The sequence below is a fragment of the Mustela nivalis genome (assembly GCF_964662115.1).
Source record: "Mustela nivalis genome assembly, chromosome: 6".
In the NCBI taxonomy this organism is placed as follows: domain Eukaryota; kingdom Metazoa; phylum Chordata; class Mammalia; order Carnivora; family Mustelidae; genus Mustela; species Mustela nivalis.
The window spans coordinates 82,022,568-82,048,509 of NC_139025.1; the positions used below are offsets into that span (position 1 = coordinate 82,022,568).

The following is a 25,942-nucleotide window of genomic DNA, read 5'->3' on the forward strand; positions in this document are numbered from 1 at the left end:
AAGTGAGCACCAAAGCCCCATGAAGGCCTCTGGCAGCAGCATTCCACCAAGGAAGGGGGAACCAAAGGCCCTCACTGCCCCCACACTGACCTGGGCTTCCTGCGGCCTTTTAGTCAGAATGAGTTAAGTGACGGCAGAAAGGCTGGACAGTCCTGAGGAGAAAGCTGAGTGACACACGCAGATAAACTTCTGACATGCCCTCCCTGGAGTCGCACAGGTAGGCGTCAGAGCATCTCCTTACAGAAAGGCCAGGTGATTGGGCCAAAAATGCGGTAGGCCTGATTATCAGTGTCAGGGCTCCTGACTTTCCCTGGAGTCACCCCATGGCCGCATGCAGGCAAGGGCACAACCACAAGCAGACATGCATGGATAGACCCGAGCCTAGCTACATACCTGGGAGAAGAGGTGCCTGAAGAAGGTCTCCAGGAGGTGGCTCCGCTGCTCTCTCGTCACAGCTGCCCTCATCAGCTCCTGCTCCCGAAGCTCCCACTCCTGGAACCTCAGCCCGCTCTCCTTCAGGGCCGCCCGGAGGTTGTCCACTAGCACCTGCCGCTCCTCCTCCACGTTAAATAGCAGCACCTACGGAGTGGTGACAGGGAGAGCAACACTTTGTGGAGGCCTCCTGGGGCCAGGAGCTTTGCGTGAGTTCTGTCGGAGGCCGCTGGAAAGAGTGCCCTTATAAAAGGAATTTACTGTTCTGTCCTGGGGTCAGTGGGGTTCTGGGCTCACTTATAGGTGCAGAGACTGCCTTCAGATACACATGTCTGCAGCCATCCTTCCCTCTCTGTTCGCACTGGAGAAGAGAAGGGAAGGCAGGGAGGAGAGATGATGGAAGGGACCGGGAGTCAGATAGCTGAAAACCAGCCTCTGATTGAGTTCCTCTCCAAAATCTCTAACAATTCACTAGATCCTATAATCAGAGGGCAGGGAAGAGGGCCTGACTTCTTCCAAGGACTCCCAGCTAGGGCCCACTGGGGCATCCTTAGAAAAGGGGGGAGGACTGCGCAGGAAGAAGGTGGCACTGGGGAGATCACGTCACCCCACAGGCCCAGAGCCGGACAAACGTGTTCATGTTTCTCTCTCTATCAGGTACTATAGCCTGGGATTAGAAGCTGGAAACCCTTCCTGATTCAGTGCTTTTTCCCTTCCACCGGGCTGCCTCCCTGGCTGTGGCCCAGGAATGGGACCAGCTGGGCCTTACCAGGTCATACTCCTTGGGGATCTTGAGCAGCAGGGCACGGCGTCCACGGTTGCCAGATAAGATGAGGTTGACCTGCTGCGGGGGCCGCAGCTGGATGGTGCGGAGCACAGAGAGCCTGCCGTCCACCACGCAGATCTGTCCAGGCTGCAGGTGCACCAGCACAGGCCGGGAGGGCTCCTTGTGGCCCTGCCATTCCAATGCTAGAGAGACAGGGCTGGGTTGGCTGGGGCCAGGATGAACGAGGCTGGCTTCAGGCTGGAATTAGGTCAAGGCCTCTGTAGCTCCTGGCCCCTTCTTAGGTACAGAGGCCCCTCCCCAAGAATCCTGCTGTGCCTGTAGCCCATGTGAAGCACAACTACCATTTTCTGAGTGTTTACTGTGTGCCCAATACTGTACCAACCACTTGGAGTGAACTAGTTAATTTAATCTTCATAAACCTGTGAGATAAGTGCTGTTATTATTCCTGTTTAACAGACAAGAAAAAAATAGGTTTAAAGGGATTAAAAAATCTGCCTAAGGCCCAAAAGCCCAAGTGGTGGAATCCAGATTCCAGTCCTCATCAGTGTGACTCTGGACTTCCATTAATTTCTTCTCTGTTGCCTAAAATTCCAGGGTAAGATGCCACACAGCATCCATTGCCGAGGATTCTAAAGAGTCCTGGTAAGCCTATGAAATGTAGTCAGGGCCCTGTGACTCCTCCCCATGAGTCCATCACACCCACTTTTTGTGGGACCATGGGGAGGTTCTATGGAGGTTGAAGGACTCCAGGTCCAAAGTCCACCTGATGCCTCCATGGCTCTTCCCACCTGCCCTCATGTGCTTGGAGGCCTAGAAAAGGGAGGCCTTTTCCTTAGGCTGCTGAGGTGGGGGTGGTCTGCAGCTCTGAGTTATGTCCTCCCCTGAACTGCCCTGGCAGCTTCAGACCTACCTTCCACGCCCCCCACGAGCTTCTCAGACATGATGCTCTGGCGGTCCTGACCCTGGAGCCTCTTGAAATTTCTCCTTCGGAGTCGGGCAACAATCCAGGCACTAAGCAGGCTCACTGAGTGGGCAGAGGCAGGAGGATGTTCAGAGGAAGGGGTGGGGGGTCTGGCGAGATCAGTGGCCCCTTTAACAGGCAAGACCCCTTGCTTTCCCCACCTCTTAGGTCAGCTCATTCAGTTGTCTCAAATTGTGAAGCTCCCTGGTTGGGGGTGGGGAGGGAGCTTTGAGCATCCTCCAAGAGACCAGCACAGCCTCTGCGGCTTCCACCACTCAGGTCCCTTGCCAGCCGGAGACTAAGGCCAGAGTCCTTGTGCCAGAGACTGGACCTGCTCTGCCATGCTCCTGGTGGACTCACACATGGCCATGCCAAAGTCTAGGTCTCAAGCCTCTGCCCCAGCTAGTTCTCAACTGATTTTCAGGTAGGGTTTGCCTTGGACAGTTTCCCAGGCCCAGGCTCCTGCAAGTAACTGTGAGATTTGGATTCCCTGTGGCTCCTGACCAACCGGGGCCCTGGAAGGACTCCAGGAGGACAGAAAGACAAATTTCCCTGAAGCTGACTTATCTGCGGGTCAGATACTTCTCACATCCCCTCCTGCTCTGATATTTTCATCATATGCCCAAAGAAACAGTACTCTGCATAGTTAGTGTCCTAGATGAAACCACCCCACTGCCACCCCTCAGCTTTTGCATTTCACCCAATACCCCCCTGCCCATCACTTTTACCCAGGGGGAAGCAGCAGAGAGCCCCAATGGTGACCCCAAAGCCAAATCCACTGCCTTCAAAATAGTCGCGCACGATGGAGGGAGCACAGGCTGGCAGGCCTTCGGTGCCGAGCTGTCTTGGCTGCGGGCAGGGGTCTCCTGGGGAGGCAGAGGAAGCTAGAGTTCTGAGAGTGCTGGACCAGAGGCTCTGGTACAGAATCACTGAGGAGGTTAGGGTAGCAGGAAACATGGGGGGGGGGGGGTTCTGCGTAGCAGAGGTATGGGAGCTGCTTACCCTTGTCATTCTCTCCCTCACGCACACATATGTACACACACACACACACACACACACACACAGCACTTCCCTTGTCACAGCTGTGGGATTAGGATATCCTAACTGCACTGGGCCTTCTTGATATTACACCCACCCCAGGCTCAGCCCAGCAGATGCGAGTCTCCTCCCTAGGTCTCTCTGAGTCTCAGTCTTGCCCCTACTTGGGTACCCCCTGGGGTTGTGCAGAAGGGAAACTACACAGCCACATGTGGCCACCTTGGTGCCAAGAACCAAAGTTCCCAAGGGCAGAACCGTGACTCACTGCCTCCTTGAAGTCTACTGCCCAGCCACACCCGAACCAGGCCCACAGCTGAGGAGGGATGAGATACCAGACCCCAGGCCACTCCAAGCATCCCCCGGGCCACTCACCCGTATGCCAGAAGAAGACATTGGGTTGCAGGGCACTGGGGTTCATCCTGGTGACAGCCACTAGGACATCCCACAGGGAAGTGTTTCTGATCTCTGCGATTTCTTCCTCAGTGAATAGCCTGGGGATGGGAGAGTTGAGGAGATATTGTATTGGGAGAGAAATGCCTGCTCTAGCCCAGGGCTCCAGAGGGGCCAAGGAGAGGGGGAGGCCAGCTGGGAATCACGGGGCTGCTGACATTATACACAGAGGGCCTGGGGCCCAGGCCAAGGTGAAGTCTGAGGAAGCGACCCAGGCAGGCCTTACCCATTCCTGGTGTTCTCAAACCAGTAGCGGTCGCCATCCCGCAGCCGCAAAAACTGGTCAAGGACGATGGTGCTGAAGAGGGGGCCGGGATCTCCGTGGCTCTCCAGGAGCCCCCCGGGGAGCAACTCCAGCCGGGACAGGTCCTGGTTGTACAGGGCAGCTATGGCCTCCAGCACCTGGGGCCAAGAAGGGATAGCAGTGAGTGCAAGGACCTGGCACCCACCCTGGGGAAAAGAGGTAGTTTGCAGGGATCAGCCCCAGGGATGATAATAATAAATGAAAGTGACAATTACTCACTTATTAAGCCCCAGGCACCATTCTGAGTGCTTTACACAAGTTAACTCATTTATGGAAACTCGCTCACAGACTCAGCTGCCTATTTTAGAACGTTGGAATAAAATGGGCAGCCAGTTCCCTATGTGGATTGTTCTCAAAAAGGTATGAAAGTTGAGGATCAAAATCAGTACAAAAGCTGGAAAGGTAGAATGATGTATTAGAGAAGGTTTCTATTCTTGAGAACTAAAAAAATTCTTAAAAATCAAATCCCTTCATATACATTCTTTTTGGAGACAGACTTCAACATTATATGAGCAGCACTTTCTACCTGACCTTTACTTTAGTTCTTTTCTCTGCTATGTAAACAAACATTTGCCCAGCTTAATTCCAGCAAGGGCCAGTTAAGATAAAGATTTGCTACTTTTGGTGTGCCCGGTGACCCCTATCTTTATATTGATTTTATAAAGCTTACAGGCCCCATGTGCATAATGCTTCTTCATCAACCTTTCAATTCTCCACTTTTCAACAATCTTATAAAACAGTAAGGAGAAAAGCAATAAAGCAAGCATGCAACTGTAGAAATGCCACTATGCCAAGAGGGTAAGGGGACCAAAACTGGTCTGTTGATGGCAAGCGACGTCGCTTGCCCAGGCGAGATAGCTCAGGGTATGACAGTTGACTCCCCAAAGGCAGCTTGAGTATCAAAAAAGTGTAAAATAGTACAGCTTTTCCCTGGGTCAAGGACCTTCTACACTTGCTCAGATGGTTGTTAGAAGAGCAAATGAGATAATGCCTATTAAGTGCCTGGCATGCAAGAGATGCTCAACAAACATTTGCTAGATTGGCAGAGTCACAAGGTCTACTGCCAAATCCTGCTGGTCTGGTAACTTCCATCGTGGTGTATGACACTGGGATGCCACCTGGGTGAGTCCCATCCCTCTCCCCAGGGACTTGTCTCTAGTGTTTGTATCTCACTGACTGCCTTCCCTGTCTTGGGCCAATGTGCTTCCACCTTCCCACCCTGCCCTCTGGGTCCCAACCCCTCCTTACGGTGTGGTTGTTCTGGGAGAGTGCAGGGTTGATGTCCTGCCATCTGGTAACGGGAGCCAGACCCAGTGCTGCCCTGGCCTTGGTGTAAGAGGGCAGGCCCAGATCCCGGCCCCTCTGCAGGCAACCAGCCAGGTAGTCTGTGCGGGAAAACTTCAGGGGTCCAGGCCAGAAATCTGGGGATGAAATAGCGGAGGATCTGAGGGAGCTCAGGGCTACCACAGCAACACTAGCCCAGGACCCAGGCTCCAACCAGCCCCAGGGGGACTGAAGTCACACAGAGGGAACCATGGTCACTAGGTCTCTCAGCAGTTAAAGAGTGCAGGTTCCCAGCCCCAGGCACCCTCTCTGCCCTGACACGGGAGCTCCAGCAGAAGCCCCACCCAGGGACCAGCAGGGCACAGGCTGAAGGGATAGCCTCAGCCTCACCAAGCACATCCTCGACCACGACATGGTCCTCTCGCTCAGCGATCTGGGAGGCCATGCCCAGCAGCAGCGCATCCACGTCCTCAGCTCTTTGCAGGTTTGGATGCTTTGGGAATGGGGAGAGAGGGTGGGGCTGAAGGTTGAGCAGCCAGGATCTCCCCACACCACAGTGCATGTCTTGGGCCCACCCGGTACTGGTGTTTGCTCTGAAAGTAGCAGGCCATTCCTCCTCCATTGGTTGATTCCTCACTCAGGGTGAGTGATGTCCCCATCCAAAGCTCATGCTGCTGGGAGACAAGTCCCCACAAACACAAGGGATCTAAAACTTTACTTCCACTTAGGAGAATGGACGATATGATTGACAAAGGCACTAGAACATCTAGGTCTTGGTCTTTGCTCTGTTAGTGAACAGGTGTATGACCATGGGCAAATCACAGGACCTCTCTGAACTCAGTGCCTTCCCCTTAATAAAAAGGGTATTAGGGATAAAATTAATTTAAGTTAAATTAAAATAAAACAATTAGGAGGACACTGAGGTCTTCTTCAGTTCAGCTCTGTGACTCTTCTCCTGTGCTTTCCTCTTCTCCCTTTTCCTCCCACCTCTCTTCTTCTCTACACAAAGTATAAGATTTTGCTTTAAATTATTTGTCAATGCTCTTCACCCACACTGACCTGGCTTGAGAGGGACAGATTATCCCTGATAATCTCAGAATTCTTTCCTCCTCCTTGCTTGCCCCTCAACATACACATTCACACACTGCCTTAGGTATGTCTCACTGGGACATTTCCTTGGGGGGAGGGGTGGGATGGCTGGGGTACTCCAAGGCCTACAAGGGGCTCAGAGCTGACAAAGGAGAAGAAAAACACACAAGGTAGCAATGAATGTAGTGCCACACCTGCATAGGCCTCGCTGTCCCTCACACAGCCCTCAGGTGGAGGTGGAGGATTAGTTTTTGAGCATGTACACCGGCTCCCTCGGCCCTACTGCCCACCTGCATCACATACCTCAGACACAGATGCACACACAAATGCATGCACACACATACACACATACCACACACACCCACATATGTGCCCCCAGTGCTGACCTTTCGGCTCCAGTAGCTGTTGCAGACCCGGAGAGCTCTGGAGGTACTTGAGTTCGAATGGATGACCTCCTGGAAGTGACAACTGGCATTTCTGAAATGCAAAGAGTGGGGGCGTGATGGCTTAGGCCATGGGGTCAGTGCTGGTCTCCAGGACTAGATATAGCCAGAGGCCAGGCCATTGTAAACATTTAAAAATGTACCCAAAGCATCCACATGCTTCCCCTCCCCATCTCTTTCTCCATTTCTGTGTGTGTGTGTGTGTGTGTGTGTACACTCAGTATACACACACACACACACACACATAAACATGGGACTCTATTCAGAGTACCTCTTCTCTCCCAATTCCCAAAGACAGAATTCATTATATATGAATACATATGTATACATACATATATATACAAATATATGTAAGTTAAACGATTTTAAAAGGATTTTTAGTTGTTTTTTTGAAATTACTTGTCTATGGATAAGTCAACTGCTATGATTTCTTGGCTATCATTAGGCATATCTAAAAATTGTTCCAGAGTAAGAAAGTCAAACCTATGAATTTTTTAAAAAGATTTTATTTGACAGAGAGAGTGAGAGAGAGAGAGTATAAGCAGGGGGGGAGGTGTAGAGGGAGAGGGAGAAGCAGACTCCCCACTGAGCAGAGAGCCTGATGCAGCACTCCCTCACAGGACCTTGGGATCATGACCTGAGCTGAAGGCAGCCACTTAACTGACTGAACCACCAGGTGCTCCTAACCAACAAATTGTTTCAAATTATAATGCAATTATAAAAAATAAACTGATGTTTTGTTCCATATACATTTAATTAAATATGTATATTTTTAGTTTAAAGTTCGCTTTTCATTATTTTGGAGTCAACGTTTTTCTTCAGCTCTCACACTTTTTAAATTATAATTCCCTAGAAAGGCTTACAAGACCCAGGCCCTGTGCTTATAGCTACAAATGCCCCCAATGTAGTGTCAAGACCTAAGTTTCAGACCAGGAGGGTTTGTGACTCACCCTCTAAGCCTCAATTAGCTTGTGTTTAATTGGGGGGTTATACATACACCAGCTGTAGGAAAATGGACACAAAGTGCTTCAAGACCACATGATGCCGGGGCGCCTGGGTGGCTCAGTGGGTTGAGCTGCTGCCTTCGGCTCGGGTCGTGATCTCAGGGTCCTGGGATCGAGTCCCAGATCCTGGGATCGAGTCCCACGTCCCGCTCTCTGCTCAGCGGGGAGCCTGCTTCCTCCTCTCTCTCTCTCTCTCTCTCTCTGCCTCTCTGCCTACTTGTGATCTCTCTGTCAAATAAATAAATTAAAAAAAAAAATCTAAAAAAAAAAAAAAAGACCACATGATGCCTTTTTAAACAATTTTCTCCCCCCTCCAAATTCACTGTTCTCTGGGGAAATTAGCACACTTCAGAATGATAATCCTTTCCTGAGGGCTCCTGAGGGCAGATTTTTCTCAAATGACATCCCCATTCCTCCTAACACAGAGACGTTTATGCTTTGCCTTCACCTCATGTAGATGCCAGGAGGCACCAAGGTGGAGAAGAACTGCTCAGAGGCCGCCAGGAACTCTGGGGAGATGCTGGGATCCAGGAAAGGGCGGTATCCTGGGGGAAGAGGAGAAGAGAGAGGACAGTAACATTTAGCCCTTAAACCACCCACCCTCCTACCCCTCCTCTTCTCCCCGCTCCCTCTGCATCTCTTCTTCCCCATCCAAAAAACTCCTGCTAGCTCCCCCATTCTCCCTCCGCATCCCCTCACCTGCATACTCCCCTCACCTGCATACTTTGGGGGTGTTTTCTGCAGGAAGCTGGGCAGCCACTCATACAGAGCTATGTTCTGAGGGTCAAGACAGGGCAAAAGGGAGGCAAGTGCTGGAGCAGCCATGCTGAGAGTGGTCTGAGCCCAAAGAAGGCTTAGGTGGGAGGTGAGGGCCAGGCAGGGGCAGTCAGGAGGGAGGCAACTCCAACAGGACAGGGGCAGAGGCCTGTCCCCCACTGGGAACATGGGAAGGCAGTGGCCTAATAACTAATAACTACAGCCAAGTCTCGTGTATAATGGCCCTTGGCCTGCTGCTCATCTTCGGGGTCCATTCCTAGACGTTAGCTCCAGTTCTGGGGGCTGTTTGTGTGAGGATAGAGGGCTCTGCGGGGCAGCGGAGTCACCCGCGAAGCAGCGGGCAGTGTGTGGGGCGGGGACGGGTTACCGAGCGGGGGGAGGCGGGGACGGGGCGTGTGACTGACCTGGTAGGTGGCGATGACCCTCTTGCGCGCGTGCTGGAACAGCTCCTCGTCCCCCCACTGCGGGTGCTCGCGGGCCAGCCGCTGCGCGCACAGGTTGTGGTAGCGGAACCACAGCAGGCCCAGCGCCTGCAGGAAGGGGTCGCGGTTCCCTCGCTTCGCCCCGAAGGCTGCACGCGACGCGGGGCCGCAGGGCGCGGGGGACGCAGGGGAGGACGTGAGCGGCGGACTGACCGCCAGTGTGGCCGCCCAAAGCCCGCCCCGGCCCGCCCCGCGCCCCGGCCGCCGCAGCCCGCCCCGCCGCCTCACCGTACAGGCCCCGGGGCCCGCGCTGTCCGGTGGCCGGGTCGGGCGCAGTCCACATGAGCAGGGGGCTTTGCGCGTCCCGGGGGAAGGCGGGGTCGGGCCCCGACGCCAGCTGCCCCCCGGAGAAGCTCCGCAGCGCGTCGCTCCAGGAGTGCGAGGAGCCATAGATGGCGCTGCCGTCCAGCCAGCCCGTCACCTCGTTGCTCTGCAGGGGCACGAAGACGGTGAGCCGCCAGGGTGAGCCGGGGGTGGGGGAGCAGAAGCGGGTGTGGGTGGGCGAGGGGGTGGGAGCCCCGCCCCGCCCTGTCGGGCCGCGACCCCGGCCGCCTAGTCTCACCAGGTCGCGGGGATTACTGGGGCTCCGTCCGGTCTCGGGGTCCCAGCGGCTCCTCTGGAAGGGGAGGACCACGTCCCCGCGCCGGTCGGGGTCGAACACCGGGTCGCCGGGCGGGATGTGGATGTTGAGGAACTCGGCTGGGCAGCCGGGGGTCTCCACGCTCACCAGGTCCGAGAGCACGTGGTAGCCTGTCCGCAACAGGGGAGGGTGGGCAAGGACCAGCTAAGGACCATTCTCTCTTCTTCATCAAGTATCTATAAGCCTTCCCCAACTTCCCCTGAAGCTTCAAAAGACTCCTCAGCCAGTCTTGGCAAGCCCAAGTCTTGACCTCCTTCACCCTTCCCAGTCCTTTGTTACACCCTGGTCCAAACTGTTTTCATTGCCAGTTTGGTCTTCTCCTTGGTAACTGGGAGGTGCCCTGGTGAGTGTGCCTAGGCAGTCGGGCTGGGAACACCTGCTCCAACATGCATCTGAGAGCAGCCCACACAGAGAATCTCCCAGTCTCACTGCAACACTGGACACTGGGAATCAAATAGAGACACCCTGGGTGGCCAGCACGAACCTGGCATTCCTGCTGGTAGCAGCAACCCACAGTCACTGGGGTCTGGCCAACCACTCTAGCACCCCCATTTTGACACTCCACCCACCAACCCTCTTGCCAAAATAAAAACCCTGCCCTGAGACTGTCCTAGGAGTCACAGGGGCAAAGAGTGAGAATAGGGTCCCACCAAGAGTCCCTACCAGATTATTGTCATATTCCTGTCTTTACCTGCAGTCCCATCAACAGCTCAATGTGGGACAAATTTATGCCTCCCCCAACCAGACTTTCTCCCTGTACTTTTTCTTCCCCAGAAAAAGAAATATAAGACATAGCTTTATTGACTTAAGAAAAGTCATTTTAGGCCCCAGACATCTTGTAATTTATGACTACTTGCCCAAAGCACATTCTTGAGTTATCTTTGCAGGATTAAAACCCCTTTGCCCACTCAGATATCAGATCAATTAAAGGCAGACAATTGATGCCAACCCTTGCTAGCCCTTGTGAGTTCCATCAATTAAAACCTGGACTCTGGGGGCGCCTGGGTGACTCAGTGGGTTAAAGCCTCTGCCATTGGCTCAGGTCAGGATCCCAGGGTCCTGGAATCAAGTCTCACATGGGGCTCTCTGCTCAGCAGGGAGCCTGCTTCCCCATCTCTCTCTGCCTGCCTCTCTGCCTGCTTGTGATCTTTGTCTGTCAAACAAAATCTGAAAAAAAAAAAAAAAAAGAAAGAAAGAAAGAAAGAAAATTGGGGTTTTTTGGACAATTTAATTAATTAATTTATTTATTTATTTGACAGAGAGATCACAAGTAGGCAGAGAGAAAGGGGAAAGCAGGCTTCCTGCTGAGCAGAGAGCCCGATGCCATGCGGGGCTCAATCCCAGGATCCTGAGACCATGATCTGAGCCGAAGTCAGAGGCTTTCACCCACTGAGCCACCCAGGTGTCCTGAAAGAAAATTGTTTAAAAAAAAAAAAAAAAAAAAAAGCCCTGGATTCTGTCATTCCCAGATGACTTTTGCCTAAATTCTAGGGGGAATTCCCCATTGTACAAGTGCCTTCATGAATCCATAGGACCCTTAGCTTAAAACTTCCTCAGTTTTGTTATTCAGGAAGACACTGCTTTGAAAAATATACTCCATGTTCCTCCCTACTTGTTCTAAATAAAACTCTTCCTATTCTTGGCTTGGTTGTGTCTTTTAGCCCAATACCCTCCAAGAGGCAAATCCAGTTTTGGGTAAGAATACCCCATCTCATTGCCTTTCCCTCCATCTCTCACCTGCATTTCTAAGATCCTCCATCACTTCTCTCCCTCACTCCCTGACTCCCCACTCAGACATCGAGGTGTCCAGCCAACCCTACTGGCTGCCCTCCCCCAGAGGTAGAGGGCCTCACCAAAGAAGACTCCCAGCACTGTTCGGTTTCGTAGGGAGGCCTGCCCTGCAGGGCCCCTCATGGCAGTGTTGCTGAGCTTTCTGGGGTTGGGCAGGTGGGGTTCTCCCAAGGGCTGGTACACACCATCTGCATAGCTGGCTGGGACCAGGCGCTGAAGCCGAGAACCTGGGGTAGGAGGGAGTAGGGACAAAGATAAATCCTCAGTGGGGCTCCCTTACCCACTCTGTCCCAGGCTTCCCTCCATACCACAGATCCTAAAACCTTAAGAATGGATGAGCCTTTGCTGGTGGCTGCCAGCCCTTGCCCCTTCGGGCAACCCTGCCCCTGGGGCTGTCTCCACCTGGCCCTCACCTACCTTTGCTGCCCCATCTGTGCTCCATGAGGTTGTTGTACCACCCATCAAATCGCTGTACCTCCCAGGAAATGGGGTTCTGAGCTCCTGTGTGAGAAGAGAGGGAAGGGGCAGCTGGGCGAGTCTGGGCATGAGAGGACAGGCAAGCCTGCAGGATAAAGCTCTTGGGAGCCTGGCAAGAGGAGCAGCAGAAGGTGGACACCCAGCACAGCGTGGAAGGCGGGCGGCAGAGGGAGAGAATGGAGGACAAAGTGATATTCAAACTCAAGCTCAGTCTTCCAGCTGCTCGTGGAAACATGGCAAGGAGCACTGAAGCGGTGTAGCCAGAGGCAGTGTGTGCTGACAAATAACCAGAACAAGATGGAGCTGGAGAGCAGTGGCAATGTGGAAGGGCACAAAGGAGCCTACTACAGCCCTCACACCTCAGCTCCCTGCGGGGACAAGGCAGGACAGAAACCATTCCCAGCCTTAAGATATCATATGGAGCAAGAGCCAATGGCACCCCAAAAGCCAACCACTCTTCCAACCAGGGAAGGAGAGGTCATGCTGTGACCACTCCCTGGGTAGGGGAAGTATGGAGAGGGGCTTAGCCCTCTCCTGCTCAGCAAAGCGAGGGCAAGGGTGTGGGCCCTGGGGCTGTGGCTCTGGGGCCTGTTGCTACTCTGGTCTCTTTTCCAGGTTCTGGGGTGGGGACCAGATCAGGGACTACCTGGTCATGGGATAACCTTAGCCCCTCCTTTTTTGAGGCATCATGTTCCTCATGTAATTCCTCTTATTGACCCTATTCTACTTTCCAAAAACTAGAATCTGGGAGGGAGCACTCAGTTGTTGAGGGAAGAACTCAGGCAGTGAAGGGGGAGGGAAGGATCCAGAATCAGAAGTGGAATGGGAGTCCTTCTGGTCAGTAGATCAGATGACCAGTCAGATCTCTTTCCCCAAACTAGAAGACTACAGGGCGGAAGCTCTCTCTGCTCATTTCGGGGAACAGAACAAAAGACACTCATCAGCCAGAGAGAGACCCATTCCTGATTGTCTTTACACTCAGACCAAGCACAAGATCTCAGAGCTCCTCTCCTGACCCACACTCCCATGTGTGCACACTCATTCATCAGAAGGTCAGAGAAGGAAAATGACTCAGGCTCTGATGTTTGAGCAAAGACCTCAGCTAAGAACCCTGGACTTGGGGCAGGAACTGGCAAGACTACATACATGTGATCTCTAAAGAAAGATGAACTGGTGGCAGAACAAGGGGGAGGAGGGTCTTTGGGGGAGAGCAAAAGGGAGAATGCCTCCTGGGAATAAGTGCCAAGAGCTAACAAGAAAAAGAAAACCCAAGGTCAAGGCAAAGAGAGAGCTAGAAGGAATGAGAATGCAAACAGCTCTGTCCTGGGGGAAGCTGTAGGGGTCTATTGCCTTCATTCAGAATAGGACTTTCCAAAGGTTTTCTCTGCTTCCTTTTCTTCTATCTCCCCCACGGGCCCTTGACGATAAGGAACTGGCTCTCAAAAAAAGAAAAAAGGTAGGTATTTATTTGAGAGAGAAAGAGAGCTAATGAGTGAGAGCACAAGCAGGGGGAGCAGCAGAGGGAGAGGGAGAAGCAGACTCCCTGCTTAACAGGGAACTCAACAAAGACACGTGGGGCTCTATCCCAGGATCCTGGGATTATGACCCAAGCTGAAGGGAGACACTTAACCAACTGAGCTACCCAGGCACTCCAGGAACTGGCTCTTTTTTAACCTAACCTGTAGCATTTCAAACCTACTTTCCTTCTCAGAGACCCAGACTTCAGAGAATGGCCTCAGAGTCTAGTAAGAGACTGTCCAAAGCTGACAGAAACAAGATGAAATCAAACGGACCGCCCATATTAGTAGTGGTGGTTGGTTGGTTTTGTTTTTGCTTTTGTTTTGTTCATATTGTTTTGAAACATTGGTGACTTCCCTTCAGCTTTGGTCTAGTCTGACCACAGGATCCTTTATTATCTTGTATGCCTCATCAGTCTTTTCCCATTTGGGATCAGGGGTCCTTACTTTATGAAAAAGAGAGAAGACAGAGAAGAGAGAAAGGGCCTCCGGACTGTAAGGAATGAAATAGGAAATGCTGACAGCGCAGGGTTCCTCTGCTCCCAGCTATACTTTTTCAATCTGTACTTACCCATGGCTGTCCATGACCCGATCAGGAGTGTCCATGCCAGAGCCAGATAGAAACCCATGATGAATATGATAATTGGGCTCAGATATTAAAACACCCTAAAATGGAGACCCTAGAAGAAGACAGGAAGAATGAGTCCCAGCAATTCAGGAGAGTCAGGCCAGGGCCTCTGAAGGTCCCTGGGAATCTACGTGTGGCCTGGGCCAACACCACAGTGGGGTGCAAAGAGCAGGAGACTCATGGTCTCCCAATAATCTTTCACTCACTCAACAAACATTTGACAAGCACCCACTATGTATCAGGTACTGGCTGACCTAAGAGCTGGAGATTAAGTGGTGAACAAAGCAAACAGAAATCTCTGCCTTCCTGGACTTACCTTCTTAGATTAACTGAAACACCTTGCTTTGGCCCAGCTTCTTGAAGTGTATATTCCTTGGACAGAGCCTTACTTGGGGGCCAGGACACTGAGCTGCTGCTAGTCCATGAGTGTGGTCTTAGGCAGGTCACTTACCTAGTCTGGACCTTGGTTACTTCTTCCAACAATGGGAGTAGCCATGCCTGAACTGTCTATCTCCTAGCATGGTTGCTAGAATCAAATGTGAGAATGAGGCTGAACAAAGCAAGAATGGCAACAGGTGTTATGTATATACGATGTAGACAGAGGGCGGGTTGGAGATAGGCTCCTCTTGGTGGACTCAAAGAATGCAGTGCCAGGCTCTCCTGTCTTTGGTGCCAGCTTTCTGCTCTCTCTCCCCAGGCTAACAAATCACCCAGGGACAAGAGGGAAACAGAGGCAGCAGGGGACTCAGGCTGGGACTTTTGACTGGCACAGGAAGTGCCTCAGGCCAGTAAAGATCTTCCATAGAAACTGGGGGCTGGGGGTGGGACTGGGGAACTATCAGAGAAAGCCTTATCTCAAACCAAACCCTTAGGACTCCTGAACATGTTGTCTAGTCCCAGAGGGTGAGCTCATCCCAACTTGCCATCTCCCATTAAACAAGTGAAAAGCCTTAGGCCCTGTCATAACTCAAAAGGTCAGCACTCCACCCACTCCATCCCAGAGATTGTCCACATGGTGACCTTTGATAGTGCGTGAAAAGCAGGGTCCTGAATGGTTGAAGCCATAAGGGTGGGCATGCTGAACTGGCCACAGTGGTCCTTCCCTGATCTAGGATGCTCTGCCCCTTCCCTCCTTCCACCGTTTCTTCAGGATCTGGGCCCCAGAGACCACTCAGCCGGGAAAAGCATGCAGTGAACTTTCAGGCCCGGCTGTGGGGATAAACCTGAAGAGGAATGTGGGCATGCTTAATAACCACTACTTTCGGGTGGGTAGCCACAGTGATTTATACAACAACATTGGTTCAGTAACTTTCTAACAGCCTTGAGTGGAGGGCATAACCTTATGACAGGGCAGTGAAGCTGCAGGCCGTGGCAGAACTCTGGAGGGAACACAGGCCTACCTTGTGCTTGTCCCACATGGCTACTTTTCCAGCCTGAAGTCCTACAATGGTGACCCTGAGATAGGAGAAATATAAGCCAAGGCCATAGGGATTCCAATCCGGTCCCCAGGGTAGGCTGAGGGGAAGCCTGGACTCTTAAAAGCCCAAAGTTACCTCCCTGATGTCGCTCTGCAGAGATCCTTTAGGCCCAAGCAAACCAGGCCACCCAGCATTCCCAGTTCTCGAAGAACCCAAAACTTTGGTGGTGGAGGTACGGAAGGAAGAGGTCTGAACAGGCTCAATTTTAGCTCCAGGCTAACTAACGACTGAGGTGTAGGGGGCCAGGGCAAGAATTCCGCTTCCTTCAAAAAGCGTGGCCGAGCAGGGGCACGCTCCGCCGAAGCCACGCGGGGGGAGTCCCTCCCCCGGAGCACCTAGGCCCGCGAACCGTCTGGGTCTGACCTGTGGCGGCTGCGTCCCTGGACCCCCGAGGGCGATGGGCTTCGTCCCCGCTCGCAGCGCTGCCGCGACACCCGCTCCCGGCCGGCTTCCTCCGCAGCTCTGCGCGGGGCGGGCGGGGCTGGGGGTGAAGAAGGACTGCGCGGCGGGTTCTGAGGCGGGGCGGGGCGGAGTGGGGCGGGATACCAGCCGGCGCGCCGGGGACCCGCCGAGGTGCTCCGAGGGGACAGGGACGCTCCAGGTGAGACGGGGCCGGCTCGCAGGGTTCAGGCGGGTCCGGTCGGTGGCGAGGGCTCGGCTAGTGCGGCTACTTGGACAGCGAAAGGGGCAAGTCGCTTGTGGCTGGGGAGCGCGCGTGGGGGGACCGGGGAGGCGCTCCCCCAAACTCCCCACACCTTCGGATGTGCGCTCCAAGACCAGGAGGATCGGTCAATGCCGGCAGTCCAGGCCAGGCGTCCAAGCAAGGCACTCGTCCTCAGACCCTGAAAGAATCTGTGGCAACCCTAACCAACACCCCCCCACCCCCCGCAGGGTTCCTCGTGAGCTCTCGGAGGTCTCAGGCCCTAGAGCCCCGCCCGCGCCCCGCGAGTCCCCGGACTACATCGCTAGGTTTGTGCGGGAGCTGCCGGGGTTTCGGGGTAGGGGGCAGGAGGAGGGGGGCCAGAAGGATGGCTGTGGAGGGGACCGCTCTTGTGTGCCGTCCCTCCTCTGTCCCAGGCCGAGGAGGGGGGTGGGGGTGTGCAATGCCTCAAAGCCTCGGGTGCGGTCTGGGAAGGTTGAGAGCGACTTGGAGTGGTGGGCGGGGAAGCACCCCGGACCCGGTTTGTCCGGTCGAAGCCTGGTCCATCAGTGCATTAGGAGAAGCGTGGGGTGGGACGCGAGCTCCGCCGAGAAAAGGGGAGTGCGTTTTCGGTGAGAGAACATCTGGCCCTAGTTCCCGCCCTAATCCCACCCCCAGAAGCGCTGCCCGTGAGGTTCCACAAGGAGGAAGCGAGCGGCGCGGGCTGCCACGCACGCATCGTTTGCGAGACGCGAAGGTAGGAAACAGTGGTCCGGGTGTGAGTGGCGGGGATGGGGCTGTCCCTTTTGAGGGGTGGATGTTGAAGGGAGCCTTAGAGTGCCGTCCCTGCCCCGGCCCCTAGGGGCGTACTTTCTGCATCCACCCAAGGGCAAGTTCAGATCAAGAGCCAGTTCCTCAAAGAGGCCTTGGTAAGAAATGAAGAGGAGGCCATACATGCCACTAGGTTTACAGACATGGGATCTTTATCTTGGCTTACCTGGAGACTATATAGTTTGACTTGCATGATTCAGCACCCCGGGACTCCTTACTCACGTCAGCCCTTACTGGGGATTCCTGCCCAACCCCAGTTTTCAGATCTTCTATTTCAACACTTAGTGCAACAACACACATACACATGTCCACATGCCTTCTTCAAGAGAAGAGGCCGGGACAGGAGCTCCTGACAGGGTCCCCATAGCCAGCTAGAGCTGTAAACTTTGAATGGGACCAACCCCAACCAGAGAAACAAAATACCACATTCTAGTAGCTGTGTGTCATCAACCAGAACTTGTGGCAACTCCAGCCATGTCACCCATTCCCCCTTTGTAGGGAATTCGTAGTCTTTCTGGGTTCCAGAAGATGGGGGAGGTGGGCAGAGGGAGGCTACAAGTGGGGCCACAGAGCACTAAGAAAGCATGTGACAACTTTGAATACTAAAGACCAACTATACCAGGCTGAATTTTCTTAAAGATGTGTAACTTTATTTCCTGCCCACCCGTTATACACACACAGGAACCCCACTTCAACTTGAGATAGGTAAAGTTTAGATAACTGTTTGAAACACGACTGAGCATTAGAAATGTTTCAGTATTTTAAGGAGTTCAGAAAGGGGAAAAAGTGACCCTTACTTCTCCAGGCCAGGGAAAAAGGAGGACCCAAGTGTGGGTATTGGCCCAGCCCATTGAGAAAGCACCTCAGTTTTGTCACTGGGGCCTCTAATTGAGGGCTTCTGTGTCCAGTTCTCTATGTTACTGAGAACTACTTACTTCTTGTGTCTATATTTCTGTTTACATGAAATTGTAGGTGTGTGTCTGACTGTATCTTGTCTTATTTATATCGGTGTCCATTGTGTATATCTGCCAGTCATGGTGGTGAGCTAGGGCAGAACTGTGTGAAGACTGACAAGAGACTTTTCTCAGGTTGGAGGAAATTCTACTGTCAGAGCCTCCTTGGCAAGCCAAGGAGGAAGATATTCCAGAGGGAAACTACAAGCTTTGCAGGAAGAGCAGGATGGCTGGGCACAGGGACTTTTTATTTCAGTCCCACCACTTCATGCAGGAGGCCTGTTAGCTTCATAAATTAAAACTAATTTGGGATCAGGGTCATCCAAAATTAACTTTAGATTAGGGGATGCAGATTAAGGAAAACCTAATTCATCAAGTTAAGTAAGAAGAAATTAAAGGTGAATTTTATCCACCAACTATCTTTTTTCTTTAGTTATCTTTAATAAATATTCTGGAGAATTGAAATAAGTTAACATTGTTCTTTTGTACTTAGCCTTTTGTTAGTGTTTCTTTGAAGCATGATGTTAATAGAGATGAGCCATTCTTGTAAAATATTTTATAAACTCCCATTAAAATATACGTAGGAATAATGCTAACATATAACGCTAACCCAAACACATTACACTTTATTCGCTTATATTGCAAATGTTTGTTTTTGAAATTTCGGCGTATAAAATATATTCATAGTATCAGGAAACTTGCTTTATCTTCCTACCTTGTTATGCAAGATGTTTTACATTTTATAGACTTTTCTTAAAAATATAGCCTTCTGGGCGCCTAGGTGGCTCAGTGGGTTAAAGCCTCTGCTTTCAGCTCAGGTCATGATCCCAGAGTCCTGGGATCGAGCCCCGCATTGAGCCCCGCATCAGGCTCTCTGCTCAGCAGTGAGCCTGCTTCCTCCTCTCTCTCTGCCTGCCTCTCTGCCTACTTGTGATCTGTCTGTTAGATAAATAAATAAAATCTTAAATATATATATATATATATATATATATAGCCTTCTATCACAATTGTAATGGCTTCAGTCTAGGTGTCATAGATAAAGTATTCTTAAGCCAATAAATAAAATAAGTAGCATATCACATTTTATAAAAGATAACTTAATCCACAAGTTCTTAATAATTTGTCTTCAGCTAGATTTGAAATGTATGTTTCCGATTCGATTAAACATGACCACTCCTGCTTTGGATTCCAACTACTGGAAGAGGCTCTCTCAAAATTTTGTGAAAGCGCTAAAAATGGACAGGGTTGGTCAAATCCCTTCCTGCCCAATCTTAACCCTATATTGGTGACAATGTTGAATGACAGTTTAATACCTTCTAGAGCTCCCTCTTGTGTGTGAAATAGAAGATGACACCTCCAGGGAGAGGAAGGCACTCGTTCATATATTCGTTTATTCACCCCACAGACTGAGTAGTAGTATATGCTACATGCTGGGGATGCAAAGATCGAGATTAGAAGCTAATGGGAAGACTGATGTTCAAACAATTACAATAGGGTGTAATTATTGTGATCATAGAGGTGTATTCAAAATGTAATCAGATTTTTAGAGGTGGGAACATCCACATTGGCCCAATAGTGTCAGAGGAAACTTCACAGAGGAAGTAACACAAGCTGAGACTTGAAGGGTGAAAAGGAGTTTGCTAAAGAGTAAGAGCATTCCAGGCAGAGGAAATAGTATATACAAAGGCATGAAGACTTGAAAGAGCATGCCAGATTCAGGAAGAGGCCAATAATTCAGTATGTCTGGAGGTTAGGCTGCGCCAAACACAGAGATACGATGAGAGGTGAGATCAGATTACAGAGGACTTCATACGTGATTGTGAGATTTTGATTGAAGTCTAATCTCTGCTCTCCCAGAGCAAAGAAGTAAAAGGATTATATTTGTTTGCTAGGAAAAAAAATGTTCTGGCACCAGGCAAGATAGTATGAGGCTGAACTAGGGCAGTAGAGAAGGAAATGCATGGATGGTTTCAAGAAATGTTTAGGAGGTAAGATGGTCCAGCTTTCTGATTTATTTTATTGATACAGTGGTGATGCCACCAAAGAGACAAAACAGAATAAAAAGTAGAGCAGAGACAGTGAATTCAGTGTGGGACCTGTTAAATCTGAGGCATCCATGTGAAAGCCAAGTGAAAATGTCAACAGGGTAATTGGACCTTTTGTATTTGGAGCCCTGGTAAGAGGTCTACGTGGGGACATATATTTGAGATGCATCAGCCACGGGAATAAATGAGTTTGCTTAGGGCATCATGAAGAGTCCTAGAAGAAAAAGCTGAGACAGACTCTTGGGAAACAGAAACATTTCAGAAGGACTGGCCAAGGAGCCACAAAAGGAATGGCCAAAGTCAGGAGACCCCAGGAGAGCATGGTGTTATGGAGGTCTAAGGAGGACAAGAAAGAAGGAAACTTCCACATGCCAAATACCACAGGGAGATCAAGAAGGATGGGAAGTGAAAACGTCCCTTTGGATTTAGCCTGTGGTAACCTAATGGAGAAGTTGGAGAGTTCTTGGAGAGAGAGAAGCCAGACTGCAATGGGTTGAGGAGATGAAACAGTGAAAACGCCAACATAGTCTGTTATTCCAGAAAGCGTGGCTGTGAAGAGGGGAGAGTGGGATAAGACAGTAGCTGGAGGGGACTAAGAAGGTCAAGGGAGAGAGTCTTGTGCTTGTGTTCCTTTGTGTTCCTAAGATGGGAGAAATTTACACACATCCTTGGAAGAAAGAGCCAGCAGGGAAAGGGAAGCTGAAAAATTGTAAAGAGAAAGGGCATGGCTAATAAGAAAGGTGGTAGTGAAGGCAGGCAGGATTGGAGTGAGGGCCCAGGAGGAAAAGAGATACCTGTTCTTCTGGAATGGAAGAATTGGAGAGTTAAAAAAAAAAAAAAAAAAAAAAAGCAAAACTTCATATGAAAACTGAGACTCAGAAGTTGTGTGACTTGTCCAAAAGACAGGATTAAAAGAAAATTGTCACTTTGTCTTTTTGCCTGACACTATGCTACCCCAGAGACAGCATAGGAGGTGGCCAGCCAAGGAAGAAAGTGGAAGGCTGGGAGCCACAAAGTATTAAAGAAGAATCACAGAATTTAGAAATGGAGTGGAGATGGAGAGCATCATAAACAAATGTAGATGAGGAAACCAAGGGCCAGGGAAGTTGTCATTTGACTGCACAATGTTTTAAAGTTAGTGAGGAATAGAACTGGACCCAGAACTGATTCTAGCCCAGGGTTCCTTCCAAGAAGGATTGGATAAAGAGATAAATGGAGCAATAAAATGTCCCCCTTTTCCCATCTATTGAAGTGGCAGAGGCTGACACAGAGCTGCACAACTCCAAACTTATTCTTTCAACACATCGCTTAACAAGACACTACCGGGTCAGAATATAAATAAGGGAGCCTCCCAGGCAAACCAAGGCTCCAGTACAGATCACACACAGGGATACTGGCAAGCTGGGATCATTGACTGTAAGATAAAGTGAACTCAGTTTAGTTTGTTTATTCTGGAGCTGCCAGAGCAGGAGCCAGGGTGCTGGAGAAAGCTGGACAGACCAGTGCGAGCAGTGCCAGGCCTGGGAATCAGCCCTCTGACGATGTAGTTGGATTAGATACTTAGCAGTGCTTTCTGGCCTTTGTTTCTTTGGGGACTGAAAAGGAAAGCCAACTTTTTGTAATCTATACCATCTTTCACCCTTATGCCTTCACTTGATAGTAAACATAGATCTTTTTATGTCCTGTGATCTGTCTGATTGTGCTGGAGGCCTGAGAGAGATAAAAGAGAATTATATTTCTTAAGACAGTCCCAGAGGGAGCAGAGAACACTTGAGGGTAGTTGGGGCCCTGATTTAGGGTACCTGCAGTTTAGGAAAGGAGCATGGGGCAACAGAGACTATCAGACCAAGACCCTTGTGCCCTCACAGTCGAAACAAAGGGAGATGAATGGCAGAGGGGCAGAGGAATGGCAGTAGCAGTAGCGTCTGGTAAGCTCCAGAGTTGAGCATCCTGGGCTAGTTTATTCTCTGCTGTATCTCCAGCACCAAGAACAGTGCCTGGCACATAGACATACATGCCTGTCGTCCTACAGCATACACCTCCCCTGCACAACCTTGGCAAAATGGCTACGTTGGGACACACATTCCCCTTCTATGTGGGCCACAAGCCGATCTTCCCAATGGACACCACCTTGGCCGTCATCGTTGCCATCTTTGTGACCGCACTGGTCACCTTCATCATCATCCTGCCTGGCATTCGGGGCAAGATGGTGAGAAACAAGCCCAGCCCTGGAGACCCCAGCCCCAGAGAGATCTTGGCCTCAAGGTGAGGGGGCCAGACTCTCTGACTACAACGAGACTCAGGAAAGAGACTTCAGTCCTCTGAAAGTGTCACCCACCCCCACCCCCAGGAGGGAGTTTCCTACTCATTGATTCAATGGATAATTATTGAGCACCTATTACATGCCAGACACTCCGATCACAATTGACCAAGTGACCCCAGTTTTAGAATCCCTCCCCCACACCACACACACCCAAGTCTGGAAGAGAAAGGGTGGATTTGGAAGGAGGGTGTTCATCCCTAACCCCACCCACCCTGTGACTCAGAGGCTGTTCTGGCTGCTCCGGGTGGTGACCAGCTTGTTCATCGGGGCTGTGATTCTGGGTGAGTACAATCCTGGTCAGTTGCCTCTGTCCCATCTAGTTCCCTCTGCAGCCAGCCTCTCCTCTCCCTGTTTCCTCATGGCATCTTCTGCTTCAGGGGAGGGAGGCGTGGGAGGGCTGTAAGCAGAGTGTCACCAAAGGAAATCTTGGGTTCTGACCCTTTGTTCATCTTGGGCAAACATACTATTGACAAACTAACTGTGATTCAGACCCTGATCTAGTTAACGGATACTCAATTATGAGCAAAACAGACCTAGACCTCTTGTAGCTCTCCTTCTGACTCTAACCCAGTAATGCCTGGACCTTCCTGAGTCCCCCACATGTCCGCCTCTCCAACCCCAGCTGTGAATTTCAGTTCTGAGTGGTTCGTCGGTCAGGTCAGCACCAACACATCATACAAGGCCTTCAGTTCCGAATGGATCAGCGCTGATGTGGGGCTGCAGGTTGGTCTGGGAGGAGTCAACATTACACTCACAGGTGAGGGATGGCTCTAACCTGGGAGGGAGGAGAAGATTCTTCTGTGTCTTTGGGATCTAATTTGGATCTACAGGATGGGGGGGGGGGGTAGGAAGGGAAATTTCCAGAGACTGAGACCAGCTCCTGTCCTTCTACCCAATGTGATGAGCCCCTACCCAGGCAAATGCCCACTCTGATCCTGGGGTTCCTGCTGAGCATACCTGTCCCATTCCCCAGGGACCCCAGTTCAGCAGCTAAATGAGACCATCAATTACAATGAGAAGTTCACCTGGCGGCTGGGTGAAAACTATGCCGAGGAGTACACAAAGGCACTGGAGAAGGGGCTGCCGGACCCCGTGCTCTACCTGGCTGAGAAGTTCACCCCGAACAGCCCATGTGGTCTACATGGCCAGTACCGCCTGGCAGGACACTACACCTCAGCCATGCTCTGGTGAGGGTGGGATGGAGGCCCTGCTGGCCTAGACCCGGGAATGGAGTTTCTACCCATCTTTCCTTCACTTACATGGAAATCCCTGGTGGGACAGGGTGGCCCAACCCCACAGTGCTTGATTGGGAAACCTATAGGCAGAAATCCCTATCTCACATCTTTGGGGTATGCTTGGGTCCCTGAGCCTCCACCTGGGCCCTTCCAAGTAGAGGTGTCCAGGCCAGCCTTCAATGAGTCCTGGCTCTCCAGGGTGGCCTTCCTTTGCTGGTTGCTGGCCAACGTGATGCTGTCCATGCCCGTGCTGGTCTACGGTGGCCACATGGTGCTGGCCACAGGCATCTTCCAGCTGTTGGGACTGCTCTTCTTCTCCACGGCCACGTCACTCGCATCACCCTGTGCCCTGCGCCTGGGTACTGCTACGCTGCACACTCACCATGGGCCTGCCTTCTGGCTCACATTGACTACAGGTGAGGTGCAGCCCTGAAGACCAGACACTGGAGGGCTTAATGCCAGGGAGGGAGGGCCAAAGACCACCATATTGGCAGGGGTTGAGGGTCTGCCTCTGTGGGCCAGGATGCCTTTCCTCTCATTAAAGCCCCATCTCCCTTATATCACTAATCTCTGGGTTTTCTCTCCCCATTTCGACCCTCTTCCCCTCCATAGATGCCTGCTCCCTGTGTCTTCTGTCTCTGTCATTTTCCTCAGCCCCTCACTCTCTCTTCACCCAGCTCTTTCCCAAATCTTCCAGTCTTATGTCCCTGCTCACTTCCACCAAACACTTTTCTCTGTGTCCCCCATTCTTCTCTTCCCCTTCCTAAATTGTCCTGTGGTTTCTTCTCTTCTCCTCTTCTCTCATGCCCTTTCTCATGCTTCCTCCTCTGTGCTTGGCCTTTCCCCCAGGGTTCTCTGTTTTTCAGAGTTCTCTCTCTCTCTTTTGAGAGGTAATGCAAAGAGCACTGGGCTTAGAGTCTCAAACTCAGAACAACAGAGTCACACCAGCCATATGACCCTAAATCAGTCACTGCTCTGAGCCCAAGTTGCCCTGAAACAGGGACTCCAGAAATTCTCTTAGAGTTGTTCCGATGCTCTTGGGAGAAGATGTTCTTGGGAGGGCATTACTATCACCAAGGCAGGACACCTGTTGTCTCATCCCCAGGACTGCTTTGTATGCTACTCGGCCTGGCCATGGCAGTGGCCCACAAGGTGCAGCCCCAGAGGCTTAAGGCTTTCTTCAACCAGAGTACAGGCGAGGATCCTGTGCTGGAGTGGAATCCTGAGGAAGGGGGACTCCTGAGCCCACGATACCGGTCCACAGCTGAGAGTCCTGAGCCCCAGGACATTCCTCTGTCAGAAGCTTCCTTGGAGGCATGCTGTAAGGAGGAGCATCACAGAGAGCCTGACTGTGCCCTATAAGGTTCTTCTCCCTGGTGGACACCTGGACTTCCAGTCTGGTTACAGATATCATTGGAGCTCTGTAAACCTACCAGAACTGACTGCAGGATGGGTTATATCCGATCTGTCCTCAGCCCCAATCTGTAGGTGGAGTCAGAAAAAGAGCCTCTGCCTACTGGTGTAAAACCAAAAACAAACAAAAAGCCCTAATATGCTAAACAGACATTGGGGCTGCCTATAAATCCTGTCTCCATGTTAAAAGCAAGCAGGTGCTGTCCATTTCTGCACAGCAGCCCTGTCTTCCCTTGATGCCCTGCCTCTTTGAGGGGCCATTTATTGAAACTTCGCTTCATCTACATAGGGTGTGTGTGTGTGTGTGTGTGTGGTGGGGGGATTACAATGCGGTTCCCATGTAGTCCCCCTTATCCCTCTGTACCTCTTATTTTCCTTTTACCTGAGTCCCTTTAGTCCTTGTTTTACTTGTGTGATCTCTTGGTACAATGAAAGCCCTGGGCAGCAGAAGAAACCAAATGTCTTGTCCCAGGTCTAATATTAACTGAATGTGCTACATTATCTTTAAGCTTCACGTCTCAAATTTGCCAAATAAGACTGTAGGTCTTGTCAAGGACCAAAAAAAAAAAAAAAAAATCCCAGGATTTACATTTTAATGCCTTGCTGACATCTACCTTGGCCCTTGGACACTACCTCTTAGTCAATAAACTGGTTAGCAAATGACCTCAGAAATGCCATTCCCTCCTAGTCCACTCAGCTGAGCCAGCAGAGGGGGATTAAATCCGAAGGCGACCTGTCTGGTCACTGCTACTTGCCATCCACCTTGGGCCAGCTCAGGAAGACGCTGGCTCAGGCGGGTTCCCCTTTGGGCTCACTAGAGGGCGCCCCTCTCACAGAGCCTTGTGGCAAGGCAGAGAAAATGGAGCAGGCTGTTTCTAACCCGGGGAAATCTGCCGAGGACTCATATCCCCCAAGCCTAG

At 51.4% G+C, this 25,942-nt stretch overlaps 2 protein-coding genes across 9 annotated transcripts in view; one reads left to right on the plus strand and one right to left on the minus strand.

Annotated features, from left to right (window-relative positions):
* The window catches only part of DUOX1 (dual oxidase 1), a 32,710-nt gene extending 16,667 nt beyond the window's left edge, over nt 1-16,043 (minus strand). For 4 of the 6 annotated variants that reach the window (XR_014312730.1, XM_082734270.1, XM_082734269.1 and 1 more), the window contains exons 1-18: nt 15,946-16,043; nt 14,048-14,156; nt 11,900-11,983; nt 11,545-11,709; nt 9,614-9,801; nt 9,280-9,481; nt 8,974-9,140; nt 8,509-8,569; nt 8,241-8,337; nt 6,732-6,822; nt 5,647-5,749; nt 5,221-5,393; nt 3,895-4,070; nt 3,591-3,709; nt 2,909-3,046; nt 2,130-2,243; nt 1,202-1,401; nt 394-579 (exon numbers count right to left, since the gene is read on the minus strand). Coding sequence is in view for 5 of the 6 variants with exons in the window: in XM_082734270.1 (XP_082590396.1) it covers nt 394-579; nt 1,202-1,401; nt 2,130-2,243; nt 2,909-3,046; nt 3,591-3,709; nt 3,895-4,070; nt 5,221-5,393; nt 5,647-5,749; nt 6,732-6,822; nt 8,241-8,337; nt 8,509-8,569; nt 8,974-9,140; nt 9,280-9,481; nt 9,614-9,801; nt 11,545-11,709; nt 11,900-11,983; nt 14,048-14,105 (2,322 nt within the window). In the remaining variant the exon portion in view is untranslated. Of the gene's footprint in view, nt 1-393; nt 580-1,201; nt 1,402-2,129; nt 2,244-2,908; nt 3,047-3,590; nt 3,710-3,894; nt 4,071-5,220; nt 5,394-5,646; nt 5,750-6,731; nt 6,823-8,240; nt 8,338-8,508; nt 8,570-8,973; nt 9,141-9,279; nt 9,482-9,613; nt 9,802-11,544; nt 11,710-11,899; nt 11,984-14,047; nt 14,157-15,945 lie in introns of those variants that run through there. The other 2 variants (XM_082734271.1, XM_082734273.1) reach the window with 2 other exon arrangements.
* On the plus strand, nt 9,441-25,618 carry DUOXA1 (dual oxidase maturation factor 1). Of its 3 annotated transcripts, XM_082734284.1 has the most exons (10): nt 9,441-9,500; nt 11,353-11,386; nt 16,474-16,551; nt 16,901-16,979; nt 22,084-22,260; nt 22,598-22,655; nt 22,997-23,131; nt 23,348-23,561; nt 23,808-24,025; nt 24,715-25,618. In XM_082734284.1, exons 5-10 carry the CDS (start codon nt 22,114-22,116, stop codon nt 24,969-24,971), a joined length of 1,029 nt encoding a protein of 342 aa, XP_082590410.1. In that variant the 5' UTR covers nt 9,441-9,500; nt 11,353-11,386; nt 16,474-16,551; nt 16,901-16,979; nt 22,084-22,113; the 3' UTR covers nt 24,972-25,618. The 3 variants fall into 3 exon arrangements, with proteins under 3 accessions (XP_082590410.1, XP_082590411.1, XP_082590409.1); XM_082734285.1 differs by lacking the exons at nt 9,441-9,500; nt 11,353-11,386 and adding an exon at nt 16,119-16,183 and having other exon boundaries at nt 16,474-16,580; XM_082734283.1 differs by lacking the exons at nt 9,441-9,500; nt 11,353-11,386 and adding an exon at nt 16,125-16,183.
* Nucleotides 25,619-25,942: the final 324 nt, after the last annotated feature.

Coding starts and splice junctions, on each gene's coding strand:
- DUOXA1 (XM_082734284.1), top strand. CDS start 22,114: ATGGCTACGTTGGGACACACATTCCCCTTCTATGTGGGCCACAAGCCG. Junction 23,562..23,807: donor TACACCTCAGCCATGCTCTG/GTGAGGGTGGGA, acceptor CTGGCTCTCCAG/GGTGGCCTTCCTTTGCTGGT. Junction 24,026..24,714: donor CTGGCTCACATTGACTACAG/GTGAGGTGCAGC, acceptor TCTCATCCCCAG/GACTGCTTTGTATGCTACTC.